The following is a 26,294-nucleotide window of genomic DNA, read 5'->3' on the forward strand; positions in this document are numbered from 1 at the left end:
CCCATGCTTGAAATGTTTTTCTTCTTAATTTTTGCCTATTGGTTTCCTTCAAATCTTAGCTACTTTAAGAAGCCTTCCCCAGTCCTCATTAATCTTTGTGCCTTTTTTGTCAATCTCAAATTTAGCCTCTTTTACAGTTGTTGGCATGTTGTCTCATCCATTAGACTGTGACCTCCTTAAGACCTTTCTTTGTAACCCCAGAAATCAGCACATTTCCTGGCATAGTAGGCCTTTAATAAATATTAAGTGACTTCCATTAAGTGATCCATAACTACCTCTTTGGTTATTTTGGAAATCAACAAGCTATTAGTCATTTTTGTTTTATTCGCCCCAATCCAAAGATCATTGTTTCTTTGGAAAAGAAAGCAAGTAAATTAAAAGTTTATCACCTTTTTCTCCTGTTAGTTATAATTCATTCTAGTCAGTGTGCTATTCTTTCACTTTTCTCATCAGCCTCAGTTCATTCTAAACCGGGGGTTCTTAATCTGGTGTGCAAACTTTTTTTTTTTTTTTTTTAAAAGAAACATTGTGATGACTGTATTTCAATATAATGGTTTGCCTTGATAATTTTATGTATTTTGTTTTATGCATTTAAAATCATTTTGAGAAAGGTTTCAAGGCTTAATAGCTAGCTTAAATCCTGCCAAAGAGATTCTTGGAACAAAAAGATGAAGCACTTCTAATCTCTTTTTATATTCCTGACAGTATTTTTTTCAAAGTCACTGTCACACTTCTATATTCACTTTATCAATTGTCTTTAACTCTTTTACATGTCTTAAAGAAAAACTAAATAGGTTGTTTTTCTGTGAACCCAAAGTGATCTATCAAAACTTTATCTATTTCTTAATGGAATTGATTATCTTTGGTTTTTCAGAATTTCATTTTTGAAAGCTTACTGTCCTTTCTGGCATAACTTCTCTTGTAGATTAAAAAAAATCAATTTTAGACATAGCTAGGTAGTGTAGTGGATAGAGCAGCAGCCCTGAAGTCAGGAAGACCCGAGTTCAAATGTGCTCTCAGACACTTAATACTTTCTAGCTGTGTGACCCTGGGCAAGTAAGACCCTTCCCCTGCTCCCCCCCCCCCCCCAACCCTGAAAAAAATCAATTTTATTTTCATTTCCCAAACTTTGCCACCTATTGGGGAATAAATCCAATTATAAATATATATAGTCATGAAAAGAAATGACCAAATTAGCCTAGTTAAAAAAAAAAAAGAAAGAAAAGGAAATATGCCATGATTTTTCTATCTGAAAGATTTCATTATTATTTCTTTGGAATTGTGGTTGGGCACTGTGTTAAAGCCTTAAAGTTGATATTGTAGTCTCTTGGTTCTGCTCACTTCATTTTGCATTAGTTCATAGAAATCATCTCTGACTTTTCTGAAGCTATTCTCTTCCTCCTTCCTTTCTTATAGCATAATAGTACTTCATCACATTCATATAGAATAACTTGTTTATCCATTTCCTAAAGTATAGGCAACCCCTCAATTTCTACTTCTTTTCATTACAAAAATAAGCTGCAAAAAACAGCATATGTCCGTATAACAGATTTTTTGTTGTTGTTGAGGCAATTGGGCTTAAGTGACTTGCCCAGGATCATACAACGATAAAGTGTTAAGTATCTGAGGGCAGATTTGAACTCAGGTCCTCCTGACTTCAGCACTGGTGCTCTATACACTGTGCCACTTAGCTCCCCACACTTCCCCACCCCACAGAATTTTAATATATGTAATCCTAATTTCATTTTTCCTCAGACCCTTAAAATTGGCTTTCTCCACATTAGGATGCATGCAAGACTGACAAATTTTCCCATTACAGTTCTATTAGAAACTGTGGTTACTTTTTTTCAACATTTCCTTTACAGTCACTTCTGACTCTTTCTAGTTGCTAAAAGATCAGGCCTAGAATACAATTTCTTTCCTCTGTTAATACCTCCATTCTTATAGAGTCAAGAACTGCTTTGCTTTTAGTAAAGGAATTTCAATAGATGCAAGGATTTTAAATACCATACTACTGCAGCATACCTCCATCCAAGCCTTTCATGTTTCCCAAATTCTTTAACTACTATTTTATTACTTCTATACAGGAAGTTTACAGTATGCTTTGATAAACATACCACATCAATTTCTAGTTCTATTGATTTTAAATATCAAGTACATATCTATTGTTAAACCTTTTAACTCAATGCAGTAAAACAAAACAGAAGGTTCAGTCTTTTCAATGACACCATTTTCTATCTAAATCTTAACAGCTTCCGAAATTGGTAGCTAAATGGTACTTGCTTTTTATTAGTATAGTAAGGAGCTTGGAATTAGCACAGGGCAATTATGTATATATCACCATATTGATCCTTCTCATTTGTCCCTGACCTTTTTATTAATTTTCATCACTCTACTGAAAAGCAATCCTGTTATTTTTTATTTTTTAGCAAAAAACCCCCCAAAAAACAAAACAAAACAAAAAAAAACACCCCAAAAAACTACAAGAGTTTTATTGCAAAAAAGGGGACAAAGGCTAGTGAAGAACAAACACTCTACACTGGCAAAATTCAAATTCTTTTTTGTTTCTTATGAATGAAGTTTACCCTTCCAGAGTTTTATTCCAAACATGGTTCTTTTTGTACTAGGAATCAAGGATGTGATATCAACAGGATTGCTAGTTCATCTTCTTAGTTGTCTATGCTATGTGCATCTGTTTCTAGATTTCTGAGATCAAAGGTTTTTGGGGCGTAGGGGGAGGGGAAAAGCAGAAAAGTTTGTTTCTTTCTTGAAGAATTTCTTCACCTGTGACTTTCTGGATATCTTTACTGCTATCCTCCCTACATTGTGGTCAATCTCTCTCTCTCTTTTTTTTCCTGAGGCAAGTGGGGTTAAGTTATTTGTCCAGGGTCACACAGCTAGGAAGTGTTAAGTGTCTGAGACCACATTTGAACTCAGGTCCTCCTGAATTCAGGGCTGGTGCTCTATCCACTGAGCCACCTAGCTGCCCTCAATCCCTCAATAGTATCTAGTTTGACTGGTATTTGCAGATAGTATTTCCCCTTCCTGTTCCTTTTGTACTTAAAACCCTTTTGACTATATTTTAAAGATTGCAGTCATTGCATTTTTTCTTATTCTTGTTACTACTATCTACCTCTGCTTCAAAGTCCACCAATCCTACAGTACAAACCTTGTTCCAGAAATCCAAATTCAGTTCTCAGGACGGCAACTTAACTAGTTGTTATTTACTTCCCTCATCTAATTGCTCATACTTACAGTTCTGCTGCCAGGCATTCACAAGGTAATGTCTAGGTAGATGATTTTTTTTTTTTTTAAAGAACTGTACTTTTATATACCATTTATTTTACTTTGATCATTGTCAGTTTCTCGGTTTTATCACTTAAGAAATAAGGTGATGCTACTAGTGGTTGGGAAGGGAGGCAAATGAATAATATCTGTAGTGGTAGTAGAAACAGCTAACATTTATATAACGCTTTAAAGCTTGCACACGGCTTTAAATACATTATCTCTTCTGAATTTCATAAAAACCCTGTAAAGCAATAAGGTATTAGCATCATCTCTTAAATGATAAAAATGAAGTTTGAAGTGGCTTATTGTGAAATAATCATAGAAATATGTTATGAGAATGCTATGCTACATATTTCTGAAAAGACTGTAGTTATAATGAGAAAATAGATGCAATACAGCAAAGTGGAAAAGTCAATCACGTATAATCTATAGAAATATGTTCAGTAAGTCAGAAATCTATGACTTTATTAACTTAAGCACTCCTTCCTATGTAACAATTCACTGTGCCCTATGCCAGATGTTCTTTTTATCTGGTATAGACAAATTCAGCACCCAGTAAAATCTATGGATTTCATTTCAAAATAATTATTAAAAAAAAAAAAAAACCCAACCCAAATCCTATTATTTCCACAAAAAATTAGTGTAAAAATCCCATTATTTCAGTAAAAAGTTAGTGTAAAGTCAGTTTTTTCTCCCATCCAACTTTATATACACTACAGTAACTACCCCTACCTTGGCAGATAATTAAATGAGCAAAATTTCATCTTCCTGAACTCAACTGGGCTAGACTTTGGAAGAAGCCCATAACTGAAGTCTTTCTATCTTGGCAGAACCTACTATAGCATATACTTCATGGGCAAGACTTTAAGTAGCCAGTCACTTTCACATCATAGTGCAGGTTTCAGAGGAGGACTTTGTGATGGCTGAAATTTACATTTAAAATAACATATTATGTCTCTTTTCATTCTGAAACAACACTATTATTGTTTCTTTAAGTGTAAAAAGGTAAATCAGAAACCCCGAAGAACTGATCTAGTGTGTAATAAGGTCTTGACAATAAAAAATACTAGAATTGACCTAAGAGTAAATATTTCCTATGATAATGTCTCAACATGAGCTCAAAATGTAAAAAAAACACAAAAAAATCAATTCCAGAATTCTTTGAAAATCTGAGTGAAACTAATCCATAATCTCATACATTATACTCTCATAAGTAAGTTTTCATCTTGATTAATGAATCAATTTTGCCTTCACCAACTTCGCAATAAATGCATATTATCTCCCTCTGAGACATCATTTTAAGATAATTCAATTTTAGACTTATTTCTACTAGTCCAAATGTAATTATTTATTTATTTCCTAGTTCATAGGATTTGTAGCCTCATCATGTAGGTAGCTCTTCCACCTATCCAAAATCTCTCAGGCTGTTCATCCTTCACCCTCTCTACATACCTATACCACTTTGTCTTCTGGTTAGGCAAGTCTTTTAGGATATGTTACATCACATCTTGTGCCTAAGTCTTTGTTGGCAATAAGCAGCACCTAATTTACACTCTACATTTATTTCTATGGCCTTCTGAATCATCTGCAACTTTGTTTCTTCTGGGATTGTGGTGTTTCAGGAGTTGTAGCCACATAACAATACCAGAGGATACAGCTTTGATATCAGGGTAGTTGAGAATCACTGAAAGTCAGATGAAGTCCAATGTAACCTAATCTATACTTTTAAACTCCTAAACTAGCTCATTGCCAATTTGCAGTGGCCTATCCAAAATATTTTTGACAGTCAATATACCTACCGTATTTGAGCTTTAAAAAAATTACATTAGAAATAACATGAAAGATAGAAAAACCCAGCATCATTCACAGTCTGTCAGAAATGGCTTTCTCTACTATTTATTTATGACTGGGGGAATGGGGAAGAAAAGAAAAATTTTGAGTAAGTGCTTTGATTTCAGTGGGAATTTGTAACTAGTACATATTTGATTCAACCAGGCAACTTGTTCAAACTTAGCAAAATAAAATTAAAACTGTTAGGGAAAGCTAAAATTTTTCAAGCAATGAGACAGACAAGAAAGCTTAAAGTACATTCAAAGAACAATCATGAAGAACACAATAACATCTTTCTACAAAGAAGAGCATTGAATTGACATCAAAAAACATTTTCCAAGAAAACATATTTAAAGTGAATTTAAGACAAATTATAAGGAGTAACTGTCCCAATGCTATGATTTCCTAACCACTAATAGATATTATGAAAATTTAAAAAGTGCCACAGAAATAACTATTTTAAACTGAGCCTGGCTTATTATTATATTGAAAAGATTGAAGCTCCCTAATGTGAACTTCCTTAGTACCAGCCCTCCATTCCTTAACTCCTGGTCAGCACTGCCACAAAAGAGGTTTTCTTAATCCCTCAGGCCGGCCTTCACCAGAAAACAGTCACAAGTCAGAAGTGATCTTAAAGGCCATTTAGTTCAATTTATAGTTAAAAGTGATCATCTTATTTTTGCTTCTAATGGAGTGTGGTGTGTGTGCCTATGAAGAGACACATTATCTTTATGGCAATTCATTCTGTTTTGGGAAAGCCCTAATTGATAGGAAGTTTTGCTCATGCCAAACAAACTAGTCTCTTTGCAACTTCTGTCTTCTGGGACTGGGTATAACAAATCTAATCTCTTTCTCAAGTACTTAATCCCCATCTTCCCCCACCCCAGAATCCCATCTTTTTTACATTTAAAATAAAATTTTATTATATTTAATTTTAATTTAATATAATTTATTTATTTCCTCGTTCATAGGATTTGTATCCTCATCATGTAGGTAGTTCTTTCACCTATCCAATCCATTTTACACTAAAAATGTAAAAAATTCTTCCCAGCTCCAGGAAAAAAAAGGAGCTAGTCTGGTTCATGATTCCAAGTTTGATCACCCTTGGCCTAGAACAGGATTACTATACAGGTATGGGCTGGACCAAGAGATCTCATTGGTCATCTTTAACCCTGAGATTCTGTGCTTCATCTATGGATCCAGTCATTTAACCTGTGTCAAATTCACTTGTACTCTCCATCTTGTCTATACGAAAAGCATGAGAAAATATGAAATAATTTGCTAAAATCCAGGTAAACCAGATCTACAGAATTTTCTTGACCTAACAGTCTCCATGTCAAAAAAATATTGTTTTCTGCATTTTCATCATATACACCATCTACCTTAGAGGCTATTGTGAGAAAAGTTTCTTGTAAAACTTAAAAGTGCTAAGATATAAATTATTACATTTCAATACCATAAAACTAATGGCTTCCTACGAGAACTGTTGTAAAAGACAACACTCATCTGGATGTATAAGTTTTAGTACATTTGTTTAAGAAAATCAGTTATATCTTTATGTTAAGATGACAGTCAATTCTTTAATATAGGCTATAAAAAAGGAAAAAAAAAACACCTGCATAAAACTTGTGGATAAGGTTTATTCACTTTACCATTTGGGCCGCTCCTTACTCTATAATCTACCCGAATCTCAAGATACCTTAGGTCTTTGTCTTAAGAAACAGCATAATATTCTCTTTGTCCCTAATATAACAACTCTGATAGGGGAAGTTCAACTTTTGCAAAATTTAAATTCACAAACTGGTTGAAAGCTTATACCATATAAAAAGTTGTCTTATTCTTAGACTAATAGAACTTCAGAACTGAAAGGGTACTGGAGGCTAAGTAGTCTAGTAGTATCAAACTCAAATAGAAATGAGGTCTAAGTAATACACAAGGACTTTTGCAGCTGTATGCTTACTTAGTTTTAAAATGTATTATTAACATTTAAAAAATTATTATTTTATTAAATATGTCCTAATTACATTTAGTTGAGGCTGCAATTGTTTGACACCTCTGATAAAGTCAAACTGATAGAAAGAAAGAGCTCCCTCTATGTTATATTCAACTGAAGACAGCCAATGATGGGATACCTAACTCCGTCCAAAGCAAAATGCCCTATTTTTGGACAGGGAGAGCTGGTATAGCTTTTTTCTGAAAACTATTTCAGTAGCAAATTCTCACCAGGATAAGGATAGAGTCATGCTCAATGAACTTCAAAGTAAGATAAGTAAAAAGAGAACTGAACTGAGAGTCTAGAAAACTAGGTTTGAGATCATCCTTGTCACTAATTCATTGGGTGATACCAGTGAAGTATTTGGGAAAACTGCAGCAAGTCCTTTAACTTCTCTGCTCTTTGGTTTGCTTGATGAAAAATAAGGATAAATCAGATCCTCTCTACTAGTCCCTCTTCTAGCTCCAATATTCTAAGATTTTAAACTTCTCATCAAATGAAGGTCTCATATTCCAGTTTCCAAATCACACAATGGGGAATCTTTTACAATCATGAGACAAACACTGATTACAACTTATTATTATTGTTTCACATTTATATAGTGAATTGTGCAAAGATGTTTTCAAAATAACCGAGATAGAAATAATTCAGCATTTATGCATGTCAATAAAACATAAGTGATATAAAATAAACACATGAAATTTTTCTGACGTGAAACCCACCACTGTTTATAAACTTGGAATCTCCCAAGTGAAAGAACAAAATTTATCACTTTATATTTTTAGTGCAATTAATTTTCAGTGATTTCTTAGATTATCTGTTGACTATTAAATGTTCATTTTTTTTGCACGCAACAATTCATTTATATAAGAATATTTTAAAGCTAAAATGCTACTTTTATTACTTTCATTCTATCCTAATAGGATCAAGATGAAATAAAGAAATAAAAAAAAAATTACATACTTCATTTTGGCATAATTAAAAAGTGATTTCACATTTCTGAAACCCTATAAATTAACAATGCAATTAATACCATGTTCCTGATCAATCCATCAAGAACCCCTGATTTAGAAATATATAATCCAGTGATATAACAGTGAATAAAGACAACATACAATTTCTCCTACTAATCAATAGTCCTATAGTCTTAGGGATATAGCCCAAAGTGTGTATTTTCAAAAATGTTAACTGTTTTAGAGGATTCTTTAAGTTAAATTTAAATGTTTTTGTATATCTAGATAATTTTTTTCAATTATCTAGAACTATATTAATTTATCATTTAAAAACCAAATGCTCATTACACTGCTCTTCACCAATAAAAAAGAATTGTTTTATCTTAAGGATAGTCTAGGTGGCTTCTTAAATAAAAGCTTATCTTGGTCCCAAATAAACAGCCACTTTCACATTGAATCAGACTTACTATGTGAAACTGATTTCCTAACCTCCAGCTGAAAAGAATCTTGCTTTGTACATGTCAGCACTACACATTCATTTTCAGATTTCCATGCCAAGCAGATGGCACAAATGACTTCCAGTGACTTTTGCTAAAAGTCCTCTTTCATTATTTAACTACCAAATAAAATGAGCCAAAAGAGGAGAGACCAAGATCTCTAGGATAGGTACCTTTTAAATATCAAATGTTAAAGGATTTCAAAACTCCAGTCAATAATAAAAATGATTTAAGCCCAGCAATTTGGGAGAGAATAACTATCTTAATTCTATACTTTGCATAATGAATGGTACACTGTCCATTGAGAGTACAATAGATCGTTTTTTTTTGTTTTTTTTTTTAAATTTTGTTCAACAGTGTCATTATAGCCCCTAAAACCTTATGGCAATATACTTACAATCTGAAGTGTACTCCACCTGTCCCGCTTGCACAGCTGCCCCATCTGCTGTCTGAGGGGTAGATGCATTACTATCAGCTTGGGCTTTACGAACAAGTGCTGCAAGAGGGTGATCAGGATCCACCACTTTCAAAGGCTACAGATAAAATGACAATAATTGAACATTTACTACTTTTTCAGACATACTTTAAAAAATATTATATAATCTCTCAGCTTTTAAATATAACAACTTTAATTCTTTCTCAATGTCTAGTTCAGAAAACCTTGCAATTACTATGTTCCTACTAAGGACTTTGAGACAAGTCTCTTAATTCCTCCCCATCCCCCAAAAATTTTAAATGTTTCTGGAAAACAAGTTAAGTTAAGAAGAGCAATTATATGGCAAAAGTATTCTCTAGAGTTAGAATTTATTTAATATCAAAGTGGCTCCAAATTTATTAACAATCACTTAAGAGATAGATAAGCATATATAAAATTCTTGACAGTAAAATAGGTTGAAACTTCCATTTAAAGGAACCAATTATGGATTCTAATTATTGAGTTTCAAAAGTATCATCAGTAAAAGATGAACAAAGATTATTCATTCTCTGGGCGTCTGCCATGTTGACTTACTAGAAACTATATGCCTAAGTATGTCTGATGAATTTCTGTTTCTTTCAAATTATGGCTGGCAGATTGCCTGACCTGAATTTTGGGGAGGGTAATTCCACTGACTGCTTTATGACATGGACTGGGCAGAGAAAAAACAAATTCTTGACTGTAGCAGAACAGCATAGACAAAAGAAAAAACAATGTTCCTACGTTCTCCTCTGTTTTCCAGCCATATGCCTATCTTAAGCAAAAAAGCCTAGGAATAGCCTAGCCACAAAGGCTCAGAAATAAACAGTCAGCCTCAAGTATCATTAGCTATTATGCACAAGTTCATTATACCATACATGAATCTAGTACATTTCTGCTTCTGCAGAAGTGGCCATTCTAACTATATTACACTAAAATAATTAAACTAAAACCAAAGTAAATTTAGTAAAAAAAAAAAAAAAAAAAAAAAAAAAAAGTCTTCAAGTTCAATCAATATCAAGAAAATGCTTATATTTTCTAATTTCACATCTGTAAGTGGGACTGGAGTACTTTAAAAAGCAGTACAGCTCCTTGAAACTTAACATAAGTCCCCCAAAAGTATGTATAATAAAGACTTGCAAGACTTAACTTCGGTGGCTGAGTAATAGGCAGTGGAAAAAGAAAAAAGCTTAGACATGTTATTTTAAATGTGCTATGAATAATGTAAAATATTTAAGAAAAGAATATTCTACACTACCAAGCAAATTAGGTTTTATTTATCAAAACTATAAGTCAATAAAAATGAATAGTTCTACTGTTATAACTACATAAATATTAACATTAATATTGATTTGGTCAAATTATCAAGCATCCTGATAATTTTGTAATGACAGCTACAAAAATAAAATTCAAGATTAAGATTAAAAACCTTCATAAGCTCTTCAAGTCGACTGCACTTTTTGGAAGCAAAGAGCGATGGATGTAGGTAATTACCATCATCATCATCATCATCGTCATCATCTGAGTTGGCCCCTGAATCTTAAGTCAAAAACACATTTTTAGAATTTGACAAAGTTTGAAGAAAGTTACAGTTCTATCAAAATGTAGGTAAGTTACGTAGCTTATATGCTGTTATGAATATTCATTTGGAAGTTATTCCCTATTACCTTGCTGTTAAGCCATCTCCTGCTTAAAAATGACATTTAACATTGGCCTTTGGAACTAAATCAAATGATTCCCCTTATCTACATCCTTTACAGGCTAAACTTTCTTCATTCGAATCTGGTTTCACCTTTATAAAGATGGGAGGCAAAGTTAGGAAAACTGTTTAATTTGCTCCATTTGAAACCCCACTGGGGTTAGCCCTGATTAATAAAATTAATAAGGAGTATTTTTTTTATACTGGAGTTTATAAGTTTATAAAATAAAAGCTTTAATTTATAAAAATCTCAGGAATGAGAATAATTTCTCTTTCCTATATAGTTTAGAAACTCAAGAGTCAAAAAGAACCTCAGAAATCATCTCATCCAAATCATAACTAAAAGGAATCCCTTTCACAACATACCTGACAAATGATTTTATCTAGTCTTTGCTCAAAGACCTTTGGAGAGAGAGAACTGACTGCCTAACAAAATAGTCCCCATTCTATTTAGGGGCAGTTCTCAGTGCTAGTAACTTCTTTCTCATATTGATTTGAAATGTCTCCTTTTCATTCATTAGTGAGGGAATTAGGACAGGTGGTTAATTGGGAAATGACTTCATCTTGTGACTCAATTCTGGAGCTAGCTTAGTTCTCCCTTCTATTAAATTATGAGTCTAGTCCAACTTTTGTCTTGTGAGCAACTTTATTCAACCGTGGGAACTGGGAAACAACTGGAACCACCTCTACCTGATGCTTAGAGACTTTTAATTATGGACTTAAGTTATGCTATTCAGGAATCCAGTAAGATCTTAAGATTGATGCCAGGTATTTCCCTAGAATTATACATCTCAAGTAACTCATATTATTATCCAAAAATTGGTCTCATACTAATCAAATATTGTTTCTATGTTTCTTTGACTGTTTACAATCAAGTTACTCGGGGAAGTGGGATACCTCTTTTTCTCATTTCAGGGACTGCACCCGTTCATTCTTCTCTTCTCAACTTGGAAAGTCCCTAATCTTTCCTCTAATTAGACATCAGATTACCTAATATTATATTTAGCTAAACTATTTCCTTTTCGTTAAGTGGCCTTTATTGTTTTTAATAAAAATCTGTCTCCTTTTGTATTCAGAGTCCAGTACCAAAGCTGAAAAAGGCAACTGGTGCTGATTTGCTGGGCAGTTGTCATGTATTGTTTAACACATCCTAAGTTTGGAAGCTCAAATCTTTTTGACATTAATTTCATCTTTTACCTACTATATTGAGAATATCATTCAGTAGTGGCCAGAAACTGGAAACTGAATAGATGCCCACAATTGGAGAATGGCTGAGTAAACTGTGGTATATGAATATTATGGAATATTATTGTTTGGTGAGAAATGACCAACAGGATGATTTCAGAAAGGCCTGGAGAGACTTACACGAACTGATGCTGAGTGAAACAAGCAGGGCCAGGAGATCCTTATATGCTTCAACAACAATACTATATGAGGAGATGACTAAGAACCATTACATTGAATTCCCATTCCCTATATTTTTGCCTGCCTGCATTTTGGATTTCCTTCACAGGCTAATTGTACACTATTTCAGAGTCCAATTCTTTTTGTACAGCAAAATAACTGTTTGGTTATGTATACTTATTGTGTATCTAATTTATACTATACTATAATATATTAATATTTAACATCTACTGGTCATCCTGCCATCTAGGGAAGGAGGTGGGGGGAAGGAAGGGAAAAATTGGAACAAAAGGTTTGCCAATTGTCAATGTTGTAAAATTACCCATACATATAACTTGTAAATAAAAAGCTATGAAATTAGAGAGAGAGAAAGAGAGAGAGAGAGAGAGAGAGAGAATGAATATCATTCAGGAGTCTGGAACTGAAAGAAGCCAACAAACTGAGTATAAAATAACTAGAGTGATTTGGAAGTAATCAAGTTAACAACTAAGGCATGGGTTGGCAAAGTACAGCCACTGGATGGACTGGTGATAACAGAATGAAAAATCGATGCGCAGTCAAGACATCTAGAAAAAATCCTAATGGAGGAGTATTTGTTTATGGAACAAGAAGTGGCCATCACTGGGGTGAATGAGAACTCTTTGGAGGGCTGCTCCTGCTTGGATCTGGGGGTTTGTCTTAGGAGCACAAGCATTACTTCAAGAACTGGCGGTTCCATCCATTGGAACATTTCTGACTGAACAGATTACAACTTCTCTGCAGTATATTATCTTTAAGATCTGCTGTAACTGTCATTTTCAGGCCCATCTAGTGAGGAGTCATTCTGGTGCCTGGAGACCAAAATAGATAATAGAGTTAAAGTCTCTCAAGCTTAGAAGAACCTGGTGTAGTCTTTTGGCAGATCCTTTGAGAACTCTATGTCAACACCATAACACAAAAAGGTCTTAGAGTAAATTTTTACTGAATATGGTTTGGAAAAATAAATGAGGCCAATTCTCAAATTCATTTCATAATTTCTAAAAAAACATCTTTAGGCTGCAGATCTAATAGAATACAAATATCTATGTAGTTAGAAAATTGGGGGAGTGTGTGAGAGGCACAACACACCATGGTAGAATGTTCTATAATAAAATTCTGTTCCCTAATGAGATTGCAGTGCCATCCAGTTGAAGAAGTCATCTTAAAAGTATACAATTTCTTTTAATTAACAAAATTTCTTTAGATTGCTATGAATTTTTATTTAAAATAAAGTTAGCTGGCCCTCATAGTAAGAATATCAAACGTATTCTAGAATCAAGAGAACAAAAAATAATCCAGAATAAAGAATAATAAATCAAACAAATGTCTTTAGGTTTTGAGGATTTTAAATTTCAACCCAAAATTCAAATAATGCCATAAAGATAATTTTACACTTACACTTACACACACACACACACACACACACACACACACACACACACACACACACACGTAATTTCCTGGGTTACTGCATCTTACAGTAAAGTTTTCTGGAGGACCATGAGATTAAGCAGTTTGTCCAGGATTATAAATTGCTGTTTGTTTTTTTGTTTTTGAAGAAAACCATGACATCAGGGCAGTGATGTCATGACATGCAAATGAACTGGATTTAAGTGAGGGAGGCCTGGGCAAGGTCTCCTGCCTCACTTTCTCCTCCAAGCCAGCTGGGTCCAGTGACCACATAGAGATCAGGTCAATTGGAGATAGTCCTGATATACAATAGGAATCCTTGGCCTTTAGCTAAGGTCTTCAAGAGGTCTCAGTTTAACTGAGGCTGTATTAATTTAGTGACTAATGCTAGGTAGCAACTGAAGCAAAGAATTTCTTCTTTTACTACACCAGGTTCTTCTAAGCTTGAGAGACACTTTCACTTTCTTTAAGCCATAAATAAATAAATGAATCTGGCAGGGGAGGACCTTCAAGGTTTCTGGCCAAAGCAGAACTGACTATTATTTAGGTTCAATCTGACTCAATCAGTACCCAAAAGATGACCAAATAGAGCTTGACCTGGGACCTAATGGTAGCCCATCAATGAGAATCAGGTTTTGGTTTAAAGCATGGTGCTAAAGAACTCTAGCCAGTAAGCCCCATATTTTGTTAGGGTTCAGAGGTGCAAAAGAAAAGAATGCTTTTAAGAGTATTTGTAAGTAAGGATATGATACCTTACAGACAGAGGGAGGAAAGGGAAGGAGAACAGGAAGGAAAAAGGGAAAAAGGGAGTTTTCCAACTGGCCAATTCTAGTTTGTGGGCCAGCTTTACTTACAGAAGTTGTTGTAAATAAGGGAGGAGCCACAAGCAGAATTAGTATAAAGGTTATTATTCTCACTCTAAGGCTGCCCTCTATCCACAATTCCATTTTTTATTTCAACATTTGGGTTAAAGATAGCATAGGTTTCAATTTTTTCAGTCAGTGTCAATAGACAGAAGTAAGTAGTTACAATAGAAAGAGAAGCAAATTATTACAACCTTTTTATTTTCTAATGAAAATTGGTTTTGCACCAGCATACTGCATCAAATTTTAAATTATTCTTGCATGTCAAATCCATTTTATGATTCAACGTGAAAATAAACTATGAACTGTCCTATGGGTGAAATGAAGAGTTCAATGTCATTTCTTACAGGCATCATAAAGCAGTGATCTCTAAAGTGGAGGGATAAAAACCAACTAATCAGAGGGTGGGAAGATGGATGATTACATCTCATCTTCTCCATGATGACAAATCATGGGCCTGTTGTCACCACAATTATACCCACCCCAGTAGTTCTAGTACTTCTCCAGTTTGCCCTTTCTCTCCTCATTTGAATAGCATGGATTCTGAGGGCAATTATGACTTAATGAGGCAATGATTTAATGTTGTGAATGCCTCACAACAGCAAGACAGACAGGAAAATACACATCCACACAATATCCTGCCCCTCAACAATAATGACAACAGCTAGTAGTAACAAAGTACTTTGTATGGTGTTTCACATGATCTTCATATGCTGGAATGCTTCAATGCTGGAAGATGAGTGCTATTAATTATCCCTATCTTACATATCAGGAAAGGAGCTAAAGTAAAGGCACTTGCCCCTCCCCCTCATCCCCTCAGTCCTTCAAATGGTTCCAAGAACAATTCTCTATCCACTGTTATCTACTGCAGGGATCACAGTACTGGCCAAGGGTGAGATTTGGCTTGGGGGCAATTATCAGTGACTAGGAGTTCTGAATCTCTGTCATTCATTTTGTCACCTACAATAAGCAGATATGGATGGGGCTGTGAACTGCACCCCAGATCTCATGTCATTTCTCCCAACTCATTCCAATCAAAATTTCACTCTTACTCTTGAGGTTTCTGTCACACTTCCAAATCCCTCACCTTTGACCCTTGACTCCACATGTTTAAGCAGCTGCTTAATTCTGACATTTCTATTTTCATCTCTCAAACAAGTGTTTTTCTATTCATGACCATCACTCCAGTTTACCATCATCTCATGGGTATCTCTGTAAGATCTCCCTGCCTTGAGTACCCTTACCAATCCATCCATCACAGTTGTCCAAATGACATCTTAGTACACAGATCTGCCTATGCTTCTCTAGTACTCAAAGTTCAATGGCGCTCTATTACCTCTATGATAAAATATAATTTAATCTTTATCTTATCCTTTTTAAATGTTTATTTTATAAAATACATAATTATCAGTACAGCACTATAAATATGTAGCTTGTAAATAACTAAATATACATATACTAGAAAACCATTCAAGCTTCTTAGAAATAATAAGCTGTACAATAAACAATCTGAAGAACACTGCCCTAAAGAAATACAGTCTCTTAATTTTAAAGTATAAAGTTCAATCCAAGGAGCTTTGAAATGTTTTTCTTGTTCTTTTTTTGGTCAGTTATTAATACTATAACTGTCTGGAAATGTAGAACCAACAGTCTAGAGCTCAGAAAGAAAACAAAAGGAGGCATACATACTTCTCTTCTCTTCTCCTTTGCTTTCCGTCAGAACAGTATATCGCCCTTCTTTCATCGCCTTCTGGATATGTTTATAGTAAGGGTTGAGGTAGTGATCAAAGCGCAAAAAATCAAACTGGGAATTGCGGGCCTGCTTGGCTTTCAGCATGATCTCAAACTGAGCACCCTGCTTGCAGACAAAATTGGCGGTGCGCTCGATGATAGCGTGCATCTTGGCTGTTGGTGGCTACAAGAAAAACGAGCATCTTCACATGTGTGGTCAGCACCACTTTAGGGGCACATCAGCTCAACCAGCTCCTTGGGACAAGGCCTATACCAGCCTGAGCTCCCCAAAATCACAAAGAAAGGTTGACCCTGGGGCTCACGAATGTGCAACAAGAAGGGCATACTTTGCCAATGCTCTCCACAGTCCCCTTGCTGAGCAGGCATTTAATAAACATTTGTTGAGCTGGAGACAGAAAATCCTTAACAAAATATAATTTAAATCTCTACATCTAATATGCTCTCAAAAATGAAATTAGAAACAATACTCATTAAAACTAGGAAGTTAAGAAGCTTGCTAACTTTTATTGCTCAGATTCTCCATAAAAATAAAGTTTCATTTTTAAACCAATCAAGTTTTGTACTTAAAAAGGATAAATAATTACAATTTATGTTCTGTCGTATTTGTTTCTATGTTTTTCAGCACTAAAACTTGGCACTGTGTTTGATGAAACACTCAAAGACTAATTTAGATCCTTTGGACTAACAGCAAAAGGATGATAGAAAAAGTCTCTCTTAAAAACAATCATATTCAGAACATCCATCACTTTTCCTAGTAAAGTCCACTTTTGCTGACCAAAATTTTCTCATTAATCATAAAATTCTTAAAATCAGACTTTTTTATAATGATATTATATCTAGTCGTGCAAAATAAAATTTATTGGCAATTTTACAAAACAGGATGACAGAAAAATGGGAAGAATGTTTTACTAATATGCTGTCAGTTCTGTCAAATATCATATTAAGACAGTGCATTCTAAAAGAAAATTCAAAAGCAGGGGCCCTAAATTGTAATCATAAGTATTAGCACTATTTTTCTCTGATCTGACCACAGTATGATTATCTACAGCTATACTACCTTTTTCTTCAAAAAGAAATAGCTTTTTAGAGCTGGAAGGGACTTCTGAGGTCATCTAAAGTAATCTCTTTAATTTACAGATAAAGACATTACAAAAGCAGAAGTATTTTTATTTTTTTGCTTAGTAGAATTTTATGTTTTTCAATTATATGTATTTTTTCAACATTCATCTCTATAAGACTTTGAGCTCCAAATTTTTTTCCCCTCTCTCTTCCTAAATTCCCCATCTCCATCCTCAAGACAACAAACAATAAGCACAAGTCTTGAAATGCAATTATGGTGTTACCATTATTATTAACACTATGCAAATAATTAACAGCTCTAAACAAGCAGGAATCTATAACAATAGAAAATGACATTTATTATACAAAAAGTATATAGTGTAAATATCAAAAACAAATTACAAGGAATTCAAAAAGAAGAAACTGTTTACTTTTTATACGTGGAAATGTAAACCCTATGTCTAAATTTGTCATTGGTAACTGGATAATTTAAAAGAAATATTGGGATAAAGTTGAGTATAGTATGATCCTAAAAAGCAAAATTGTGTAGAAAAAGGTAAATAGAATTAAATCCTTTATACAAATGAGATCCAAGAAGTGACACAGGAATTAGATGAGGGAAGAAAGCTAGTAGTTTCAAACATAATACTAAAGATCAGGAGTAGAATTTATTAGGTAAAAAAAAGCAGTGAAAATAATCATGATATCAAACAAAATTAAAGCTAAAAATAGATTTAATCACAAGAGGAAAAACAGGAATATTACACTATAAGTCAGCCATATCACTCTATTCTTTTAGATTATTTAAACTAGACAATATAATGCTGGAATGGTGTCTGTAGTACAGGAAATGATGAAATGGTGGATTTAGAAAAATATGTAAAGACTTAGAAGTTTATCTTCATAGAAACAGGACAAACAAACACAGTATGGTCATACAGAAACACACATGCATATATGTATATATGTATACATATATGTACAAACATATTGATGCATAATTGTAGCTTGTGGGAAGGGAAGAAAAAGAATAAAGTAAATAGTACACAGTAGAGAACGAGGGAAAAACTACAAGGAAGCAAAGATGGATAGCTCTGAACACAATGTAAGACATTTATTATATATGCTTTCTTGAAATGTAATTTTATTGCTTTATATTTTGAATCCTTCTTTATGTTCTGCTGTGCTTAAGGCAATGTGGTTTTTGCCTTAATTTTGTATTTAGGTTTTAAATAAATTTTTTTGAAAGAAAAAAAAGTTGTTGGAAAATTACCTACAAAATGATACAAAGCAGGTGAAAAATACAATGGGTAGATGTGAAATGCTCTGGGTAATCTGAAGGAAAGGGATCAGGGGAAAAGTCAGGGGAGAACTGACATAAAAACATCAAGGCCAGGAGAAGAACACAGAGAGGATTAGAAGGTGGAAAGAAGTATGCCTTACAAAGACAAGAAGAGGGAGAAGGAGACATGTTCCAAACAGGACCGTGAGTAGCAAAACAAAAAGTTTCTACCATATCTAGTAGCCCACACTCTGATGTAACCTTTTAAAAATTCCATACAGTGATTTTGGAAAAGCCAATTTTAACATATCCTTAATTGAAAAGCATCAGTTTAATAGAAAGAAAACTGTTTAGAAGGACTGCTAACATTGCACTATTATGAGTCTTAATCTTGCCATTAACTAGTTGTTATAGAGAAGTCATGATTCAGTTTCTCCCATATATAAAACAGGGAGTCAACCTACCTAGAGGGAACATCAGGATTTTGGGGGAATGGAAGTACTTTGCAATTATATGTATGAGGGGCTTTAGAAAAACAGGTTTGTTCATATGCTGTAAATTGGTCCAGTTAGACTGGAAAAAAACTTGCAAATATGTCCCTGAAGTTACTAAATGATGCTTAAGAATCAGTTGGCCCACACATGAATGAAATCAAATAAACGAATCTGAAACGTAATGATAGTAGCTCTTTCTGTAGTGGCAAAGAGCTAGAAATTAAGGGGATGTAAGTTTGGAAATGGCTAAACAAAATATGATAGATGGACTGCACAGAATACTACTGTGATGTAAGAATAATAAAACAGACAGCTTCAGATAAATGTGGGAAGACTGGTATGAATTAAAGCAGTTTGAAGTAAGAGGAGCCAGAAGATGATTTTATAAAAAACAGTAACGAAAAAATGAACCAACTTTGAAAGAATTAACAACTCCAACTAATGCAATGACCAACTGAATACTATTCATGTCCTCACACTGAGGTATTGGACTAAATATTAAAAATGAAACACAATTTTGGACATAAAAATGTGGCAATTTGACTATGCATATTATTACAAGATGGTCTCCCTCCCTCCCTTTTCTCAACTCCTCCTCCTCTCCCAATCCCCTGGGTCTAGGGTGGGAATAAGAGAAAAATCAAGTTATTTGGCTGAAACTTTTCCTTTTATTTCTCCAGTGGAAAATGACAGGAATAATTTGTTTCTTTTCCTAAACTCATTTTTTTTGCAAGCACTCTTAAAAAGAGAGCAAGGAATCTGAGTTCTTCAACAAATATTATAAAAATATTGTAACAAATGCCTCTTATTAGACATAAATTCACATACCAGTTCCACATCGGAAGGCACATTCAATCCTAAAGGGGCAATGAAAGGTTCTTCATTTTCCTCTGAGTTTTCTGCCTCAATTTTTTCAACTGCAAAAAGAAAGAAAACTTGAATCAATCTAAAACAATGAATAGAAATTCAGTAAAAAATACAAACCAAAACAACAGCAAGTCATTGCCCCCCTTTTTTTTTTGCTTTGTATCATGCATAAATTATCAACAACTAAACAAACTTTGCCACTGTTGAACTCTAATTGATCCCACTAAAACTTTCAATAACACAACTTAAGTTTTTTAAAAAACTACAAATGGAGAAAGAAGTTAGCTTTATCTTCCTTTGCTGGGCCACTTCTCTTATTACTTACATTGACTATCATACCTATTCTCTCTCCTTAAAGACCCTTCTTCCTAAGAATCCCAATGCTCAGTCTCCCAAGTCTATGAAACTGCCCCAATTCCTGCAGCCTAGACTGATCTCTACCTCCTTTGAATTCTTTGAATAGCATAATGTGAAATAAAGGGTTCAGTATTTTCTATATGTTGTTGTATATGGTTCTCTATTGTATGTGCTTTGGTTATGTCTCATTAGCCAAGCTGTAGAGTGACTTTACAGTTTTTATATAGATCTAGACAGTACATGGCAGATAGCATGCAGTCAGTTATGTACAAAAAATCATTTGGAGTTTCATTTCACTTAATGTTTCTAAGTCTCTGTCCTAGGATAATGAGTTAAAGAAGAAATGAAATGTATAAAAATGCTTGGTACTTTCTGGAAGCAGGGTACTATAATAAACCTTGCCTCACAAAACCTCAAGGAATAAGATGCTCTGGAAAGATGGACACCCCCCCAGATAAGTGAGGGTTTAATAGCCTTAAATACAAAAAACTAAACATTTTCCATCATTTTAGTAGAATGGCACACATTTCTCTACTCAGATACACTAATCAAGAAACATCCTTTTTTGGTGACTCAAGGCAAACAATTATTAATTATATCTTGTTTAAAAAAAAAAAAAAAAGAAAAAAAAAAAAAAAAAAGCAATGTCCTAAGGTCAATTGAAGTGTGTGCTATTTGCCCCATGATGTCAAAACACTGAGCCTTTTGAGTTTTTTTACAGGTTTAAAAAAATCTACTTATTTGGTATTAGAATGACTATAATCAATTTTTACTAGTCATTGTGTCTACATCCCCATCTTTCACTAATTTCCTGCCTGTAAGCAGTTGTGGATTTTGGAACCAAATATACATGTTTGTTATAATTGTATGTAACCTTAAATCAGCTCTTAATAGCCTCAACTATGAGAAAAGCATATAGGCTATATGACATTTATTATGGCTATTCAGAGACTTTGTTTTCTTGGTACTTCTTGATAAGAGTTTTAGGAATAGTGAGGTCTGACAGCTAAGTTTCATGTAAATAAAGTATTACTATATTTAAGATATTATGCTAAGCATTATTTTATTATAAAATACATTTCTATTTATTCTGCAAAAGCAGAATGCAGAAGATACATTTAGACAAATCAATTCAAAGAAGGGATTTGACTTTAATGATCTGCCCAAAGGACATCTATTTCCTAGCTCTGTAAACTTTACAAATGTCCATTTTAAGTTGATGTAATATACTTCTGGACTATTAATCTAATAACATCAAATACTGATCAACACTGTATAAGTGATATCAAACAATATATAGCCTCTATATACTGATTTGGAAAACCTCAAATATTATGTTCTATTGTATTTTTACTTGTCTTGTTAAACATTATTCAATTACATTTTTACCTGGTTTGGGCCACCAGGTTGACACCTCTGCACTGCGATATCAAATCCACTGATACCCCTTTGAAATGGCAGTATAAGGAACATTAATCAAGTATCTATTACACCTACAATAGTGTGGTAGGAGGGTTAAGGAAGAAGAGGCAAAGAGTCAAATTTAAATGAAACAGGTCCTCATAGATCCCCATAGATCTTAAAGACTGGTAGGGAGATGAGATAAATACAGTTGGGAATAATATGTTATATTATATGCTAGCTCATCAAAGAGATTCAAAGTGATCTATGATCGTTGATGCTCCACAAGTCTCTGAGTACTCTTCTATCTTTACAATCTCTTCTGGTGACCTCATTGGAAGCTATCATGGGTTATAATTATCACATTGACTCTCTCTAGATGTCTGTCTGTCTGTCTCTCTCTCTCTCTATATATATATAGCCTAAGTCTCCTGAGTTCTATCTAGTCTTGCCTCAACAACTATTTTGACATTTGTACTAGAAATCCTATAGACATCTGAAATGTGACATGTCACATTTGTCCAAAATAGAACTTTCTATCTTTCAACTCAAACCTGCTTCCTATCAAACATTTTTATTTCTGTTGGGGGTACCACCATCCTTTCACTTGTTCTGTTCTGCAATCTCAGAGTCATCCATAACTCAATATCTTTTGCCTCTGCTCCTTTTTATCCATTCATATAGCCACCAGCCTAGTTCAGGGTTTTATCACCAGGACAACTGTAAAGTCTAAAAATTAGCCTCACTGCCTCAAGTGACTTTCTTTTCCATCCATCCTCCAGAGTTGTCAAAGTGATTTTCCTATGGCACAGTTCTGATCTCCCTTGCTTAATGAACTCTGGTGATTTCTTTTGTATCTAGGTTCAAACACAAATTATGCTATTTGATTTTCAAAATCCTATAAAACTTGGCTCTGACGTATGCCCTCTGATTGGAGGATGGACACAGGAGTTCCTAATTCTCTTAAAGAGGACAATCAAGATATTTTGTCTCATTATTAAAGAAGGCAATCTATAATGTCATCTCATCATTTCCTATAGGCCAAAGTCCTGGATTTCATGACCTCCAGAAACTCATCATTCACCAGCAAGATGAAATCAACTTTGAAACATTCACCTCCTCAGATTATTTTCTACCCTGGATACTATTTACCTCTCCCTTTCAGCTTCCTTTTCAGTACTGTCTTCCTGATAGATTGTCAGCTTCTAGAGGACAGAGCTTAGCACATAGAAGGTGCTTAATAAATGCTTCATGACTTGTCTCCTCTGCCTCATTAAACAGGACCCTGTATGCTACTATGATATCCAGCTAACCTGGCTTTCTTGCTCTGCACATAGGACTTCCATCTCCTGCCTCTGCAATGGTTATTACCCAGGTTTAGAATGTACTCTATGCTTTTTGCTGTCTCTCAGAAGCTCTTGTTTCCTTCTCATTTCAGCTCAATGTTCCTCCATGAGGCCTTCCTGAAAGTCCCAGGTCCCAATGGCTTCCCCAAAGAGGTAGCACACAAGTATACACACACAAATATCTCTGTCTCTAGAATGTTATGTGCCTCGAAGGGATATTTTTGCCTCTGTATCCCCAGAAAGTAGCCCATTGCCTAGAACCTACAAGATGCAGAGTAAATACTATCTGACTATTTAATCAGAGAAGGCTCATGAAGTAGCATTTGAATTGAATTTTAAAACTAACTTCTATATAATTATTAGGTACCATTAAAATCATTTCTGGGCAGATAACTTGGATTTTCTGCCATGATAAAGCATTCAGATAGAACCATATAATTTCAACCCCCTTTGTATCCACCACTACAAAACAATTTTAGGGCTAAAAGGGATCTTGGAAGCCATTAGTACAACTCCCTCATTATGAAACTGAGGCCTACCACAAGGTAGAAAAAGCAAAAGACATGATCAAAAACTAGGTCCTACAAGAAAATCTATCTCAATGCTATTCATTAGGTAACATGTAGAACTCAGAGAGTGAGCTTATTATTATTATTATTCCAATCTGCAATGATAGAGACAAACTAATATGGCGACTTGGTCTAATATAGCAAGTCCAAGGGAAATTTTAATTAAGTAATGTCCTCTTTCTTTTATCAGAAGAGAAGATGCTGCCATTTAGTCTCTAACTACTTTTTATTAGTGTTACTAAGATTTCTTAAAAAGTGTTATTGCACAAGTGTGCCAAATAAGTAAAGGAAACTCTTGAGGTATTGAGGTGGCATAGGAGGTAAATAATACTTGATCCTCAGTTTGAATTCACTCTTAGACGTTTCCAGGTGTATGTGGCTTTTCTCAGCCAAGTTTCCTTACTTGTAAAATTGAGATAAAAGCAGCACCGATTTCCCAGGGCATGATGAAATAATACAGATGAAGTGCTTTGAAAACTGTAAAATGCTACAAAAATGTTGTTACTGCCTATTGTCTAAAACATTACTTCTTCCTGCTGTTACCTTTTTGTTTTGAGGGTTCTTCCTCTTCTGTTGGTTCAGAAGGGTCATAATAATCGCTGCCATAAGTGAATCCCACTGCATTATAACTTCCATCCTCTGCTAAGGCTTCACTCAGTCGCTTATATTCTTCCTCTTGAACAAAAACATGAGGTTTTTTTTATTAACACAAAGGAAATTGACTACAGAAAACTGCAAATGTTAAAAGTTGTAGCTATCAATAAAGCGTACAACACTATTTTCAACCTCACTTTGAGGTATAGAATTTATAAGTTTACACATCACTTCTATTAATATGTACTTTCTGCCAGTACATTTTTACCCACAGATAGCAGAATACACGTCTTTTGTGGAAAATTTCTTCCTGCTAAGAAAACTTGGGGATTAAGAACTGTAGTAAAGATTGTTAAGGCAAAGACAAGAACATCAAGTTTAATTGATACGATACTGTTAAAGAAGAACAGTTAAAAGAGGTTTTTTTTTTTTTTTTTTTTTTTTTTTTTTCAAATCCCAGTCTGCCCTCAAAAGCTGGGAAAATTCTTTGTGGCTCTACATATAAACTATCCTGAGGTCCTCTCAGATACGCAAAGACTCCTGTTTTTCCAATCCACTGGGTACTGTCAAGATAATATCAGAAAGAGTGAGTATAAAAAATGAGTGGGAGTAAATTTTTAATACTTAATTTTTTAAAAAAAGTTTGTTGCTTAAGTAAGTTTTTCTTGAGCAGTACCTTGCCTTGCCTCCTCCTCAAGCAAGTCCGTATGCAAGGCTAAATACCTCTCTTCATCACACAGGGCATCTATTCGTGCCTCCTCTTCAGAAAGCTGGTAGTCTCTGTTCCATGTGGAATATTCAGCATCATAATCAGAAAGGTCATGCAGGTGACCGCGTCCATCATATCTGTAATATGAACAAACTGGTCAATGTAGAGAAATTAAGATCAAGGTTTTGTGTGTGATTATTTAAAATACTTACCCTTTATAAATAAAGAAATCAAAAATATTTAAACTAAACACAGCCACTCATCTCAGATTTATATTTAATTTTGCTAGTTACTTCTTGCCTATTGTTAAATTCAAGTTATCTTAATAAAAGTCTAAATCCCTTTCTATGATGATAAAGTTAACAATTAAAGGCAAAGAATCCTTTAATAGTTTAATGGGATCCATTTCAATAATAGTTCTTACCGTTTATGGTTTTGCCAACCATTCAATGTCACTTGCAAAAAAAAAAAAAATTTTTTTTTTCTGAAAAGTCAAATACTGTAGCTTACATTCACACAAACCCGAGTACATAAATACCTATCCGAAAGAACCAAACGGTCGAAATTTCCTCGCTTCTTTCTGCTAGTCCCGAACTCTCAGGAGAGATCTTCACCAAAGAAACTTGCGTCCATTGGAGGTAAAATCTTGGCTAGGCTCGTCCCCTAGCCATTTGGCTGAGGAAATAAGTTCTGGGTTATGTGATAGAGAGACACACATACAATAGGAACAGTAACATATACATGCAGTTTAAGGAGGTTCACCAGATATACAGCAAAACTATAAGAAGATGCAGTAGAGCTTATTTCTTCTAAACAGATCACCACCTCCCCCACCCCCAAGGAAATGGACACACAAATATCACCTATATGTTTCGCCTTCAAGAACTGATAGATAAGACTCCAGCTAAATGCAAACTACAGATAGGCCATGCATAATTTTATACCAAAGTCTCTTAATGGAGCCAACTCTCAGATATTAAATAAGATGAGTGAGTTTGCAAATTTTAAAATACCCAGATTTTTTTGGTCTCAAAGACTCAAATGACAAACAGAAGTCTGCTCTAAATTTTTAATGAGTTTGTCATGAATAAAAATGATGAATTGTTCATCATTTAAGTATTAGAAAATATAAAAAATCCAAAGTACAAGACCATTAAGTCATCTAGTCCAATCCCCTCATTTTACATATGAGGAAATAGGCCCAGGGAGGTTAAGCCACTTGCCTAAGGCCACATGGGTAAGCACCAGAGGCAGGATTTGAACCCAAGACCTCAAACTCCAGAGTCAGTAAGGGTTACTGCATTTCTTTTAATTTCAAAATGAATTTTATTTAGATGTAAACCTCCTTAACTTACAAATGTAAATTGTTATTTAAAAATATTATACATTCACATGTGTAGAGTTTGCTCCCCAATAATTTTAGAAGGCCTACCCCAAATCATATGCAGTACGGTA

At 34.3% G+C, this 26,294-nt stretch overlaps 1 protein-coding gene across 5 annotated transcripts in view; it reads right to left on the reverse strand.

The window, feature by feature from the left end:
* SFSWAP (splicing factor SWAP) overlaps positions 1 to 26,294 on the reverse strand; it is a 108,334-nt gene that overhangs the window by 80,166 nt on the left and 1,874 nt on the right. For 4 of the 5 annotated variants that reach the window (XR_007949641.1, XM_051972593.1, XM_051972594.1 and 1 more), the window contains exons 2-7: positions 24,807 to 24,976; positions 24,080 to 24,211; positions 19,825 to 19,913; positions 16,099 to 16,324; positions 10,445 to 10,554; positions 8,959 to 9,094 (exon numbers count right to left, since the gene is read on the reverse strand). Coding sequence is in view for 4 of the 5 variants with exons in the window: in XM_051972593.1 (XP_051828553.1) it covers positions 8,959 to 9,094; positions 10,445 to 10,554; positions 16,099 to 16,324; positions 19,825 to 19,913; positions 24,080 to 24,211; positions 24,807 to 24,976 (863 nt within the window). In the remaining variant the exon portion in view is untranslated. Of the gene's footprint in view, positions 1 to 8,958; positions 9,095 to 10,444; positions 10,555 to 16,098; positions 16,325 to 19,824; positions 19,914 to 24,079; positions 24,212 to 24,806; positions 25,357 to 26,294 lie in introns of those variants that run through there. The other variant, XM_051972595.1, reaches the window with a different exon arrangement.

This window comes from Antechinus flavipes, chromosome 1 (genome assembly GCF_016432865.1).
Source record: "Antechinus flavipes isolate AdamAnt ecotype Samford, QLD, Australia chromosome 1, AdamAnt_v2, whole genome shotgun sequence".
NCBI classification, from domain to species: domain Eukaryota; kingdom Metazoa; phylum Chordata; class Mammalia; order Dasyuromorphia; family Dasyuridae; genus Antechinus; species Antechinus flavipes.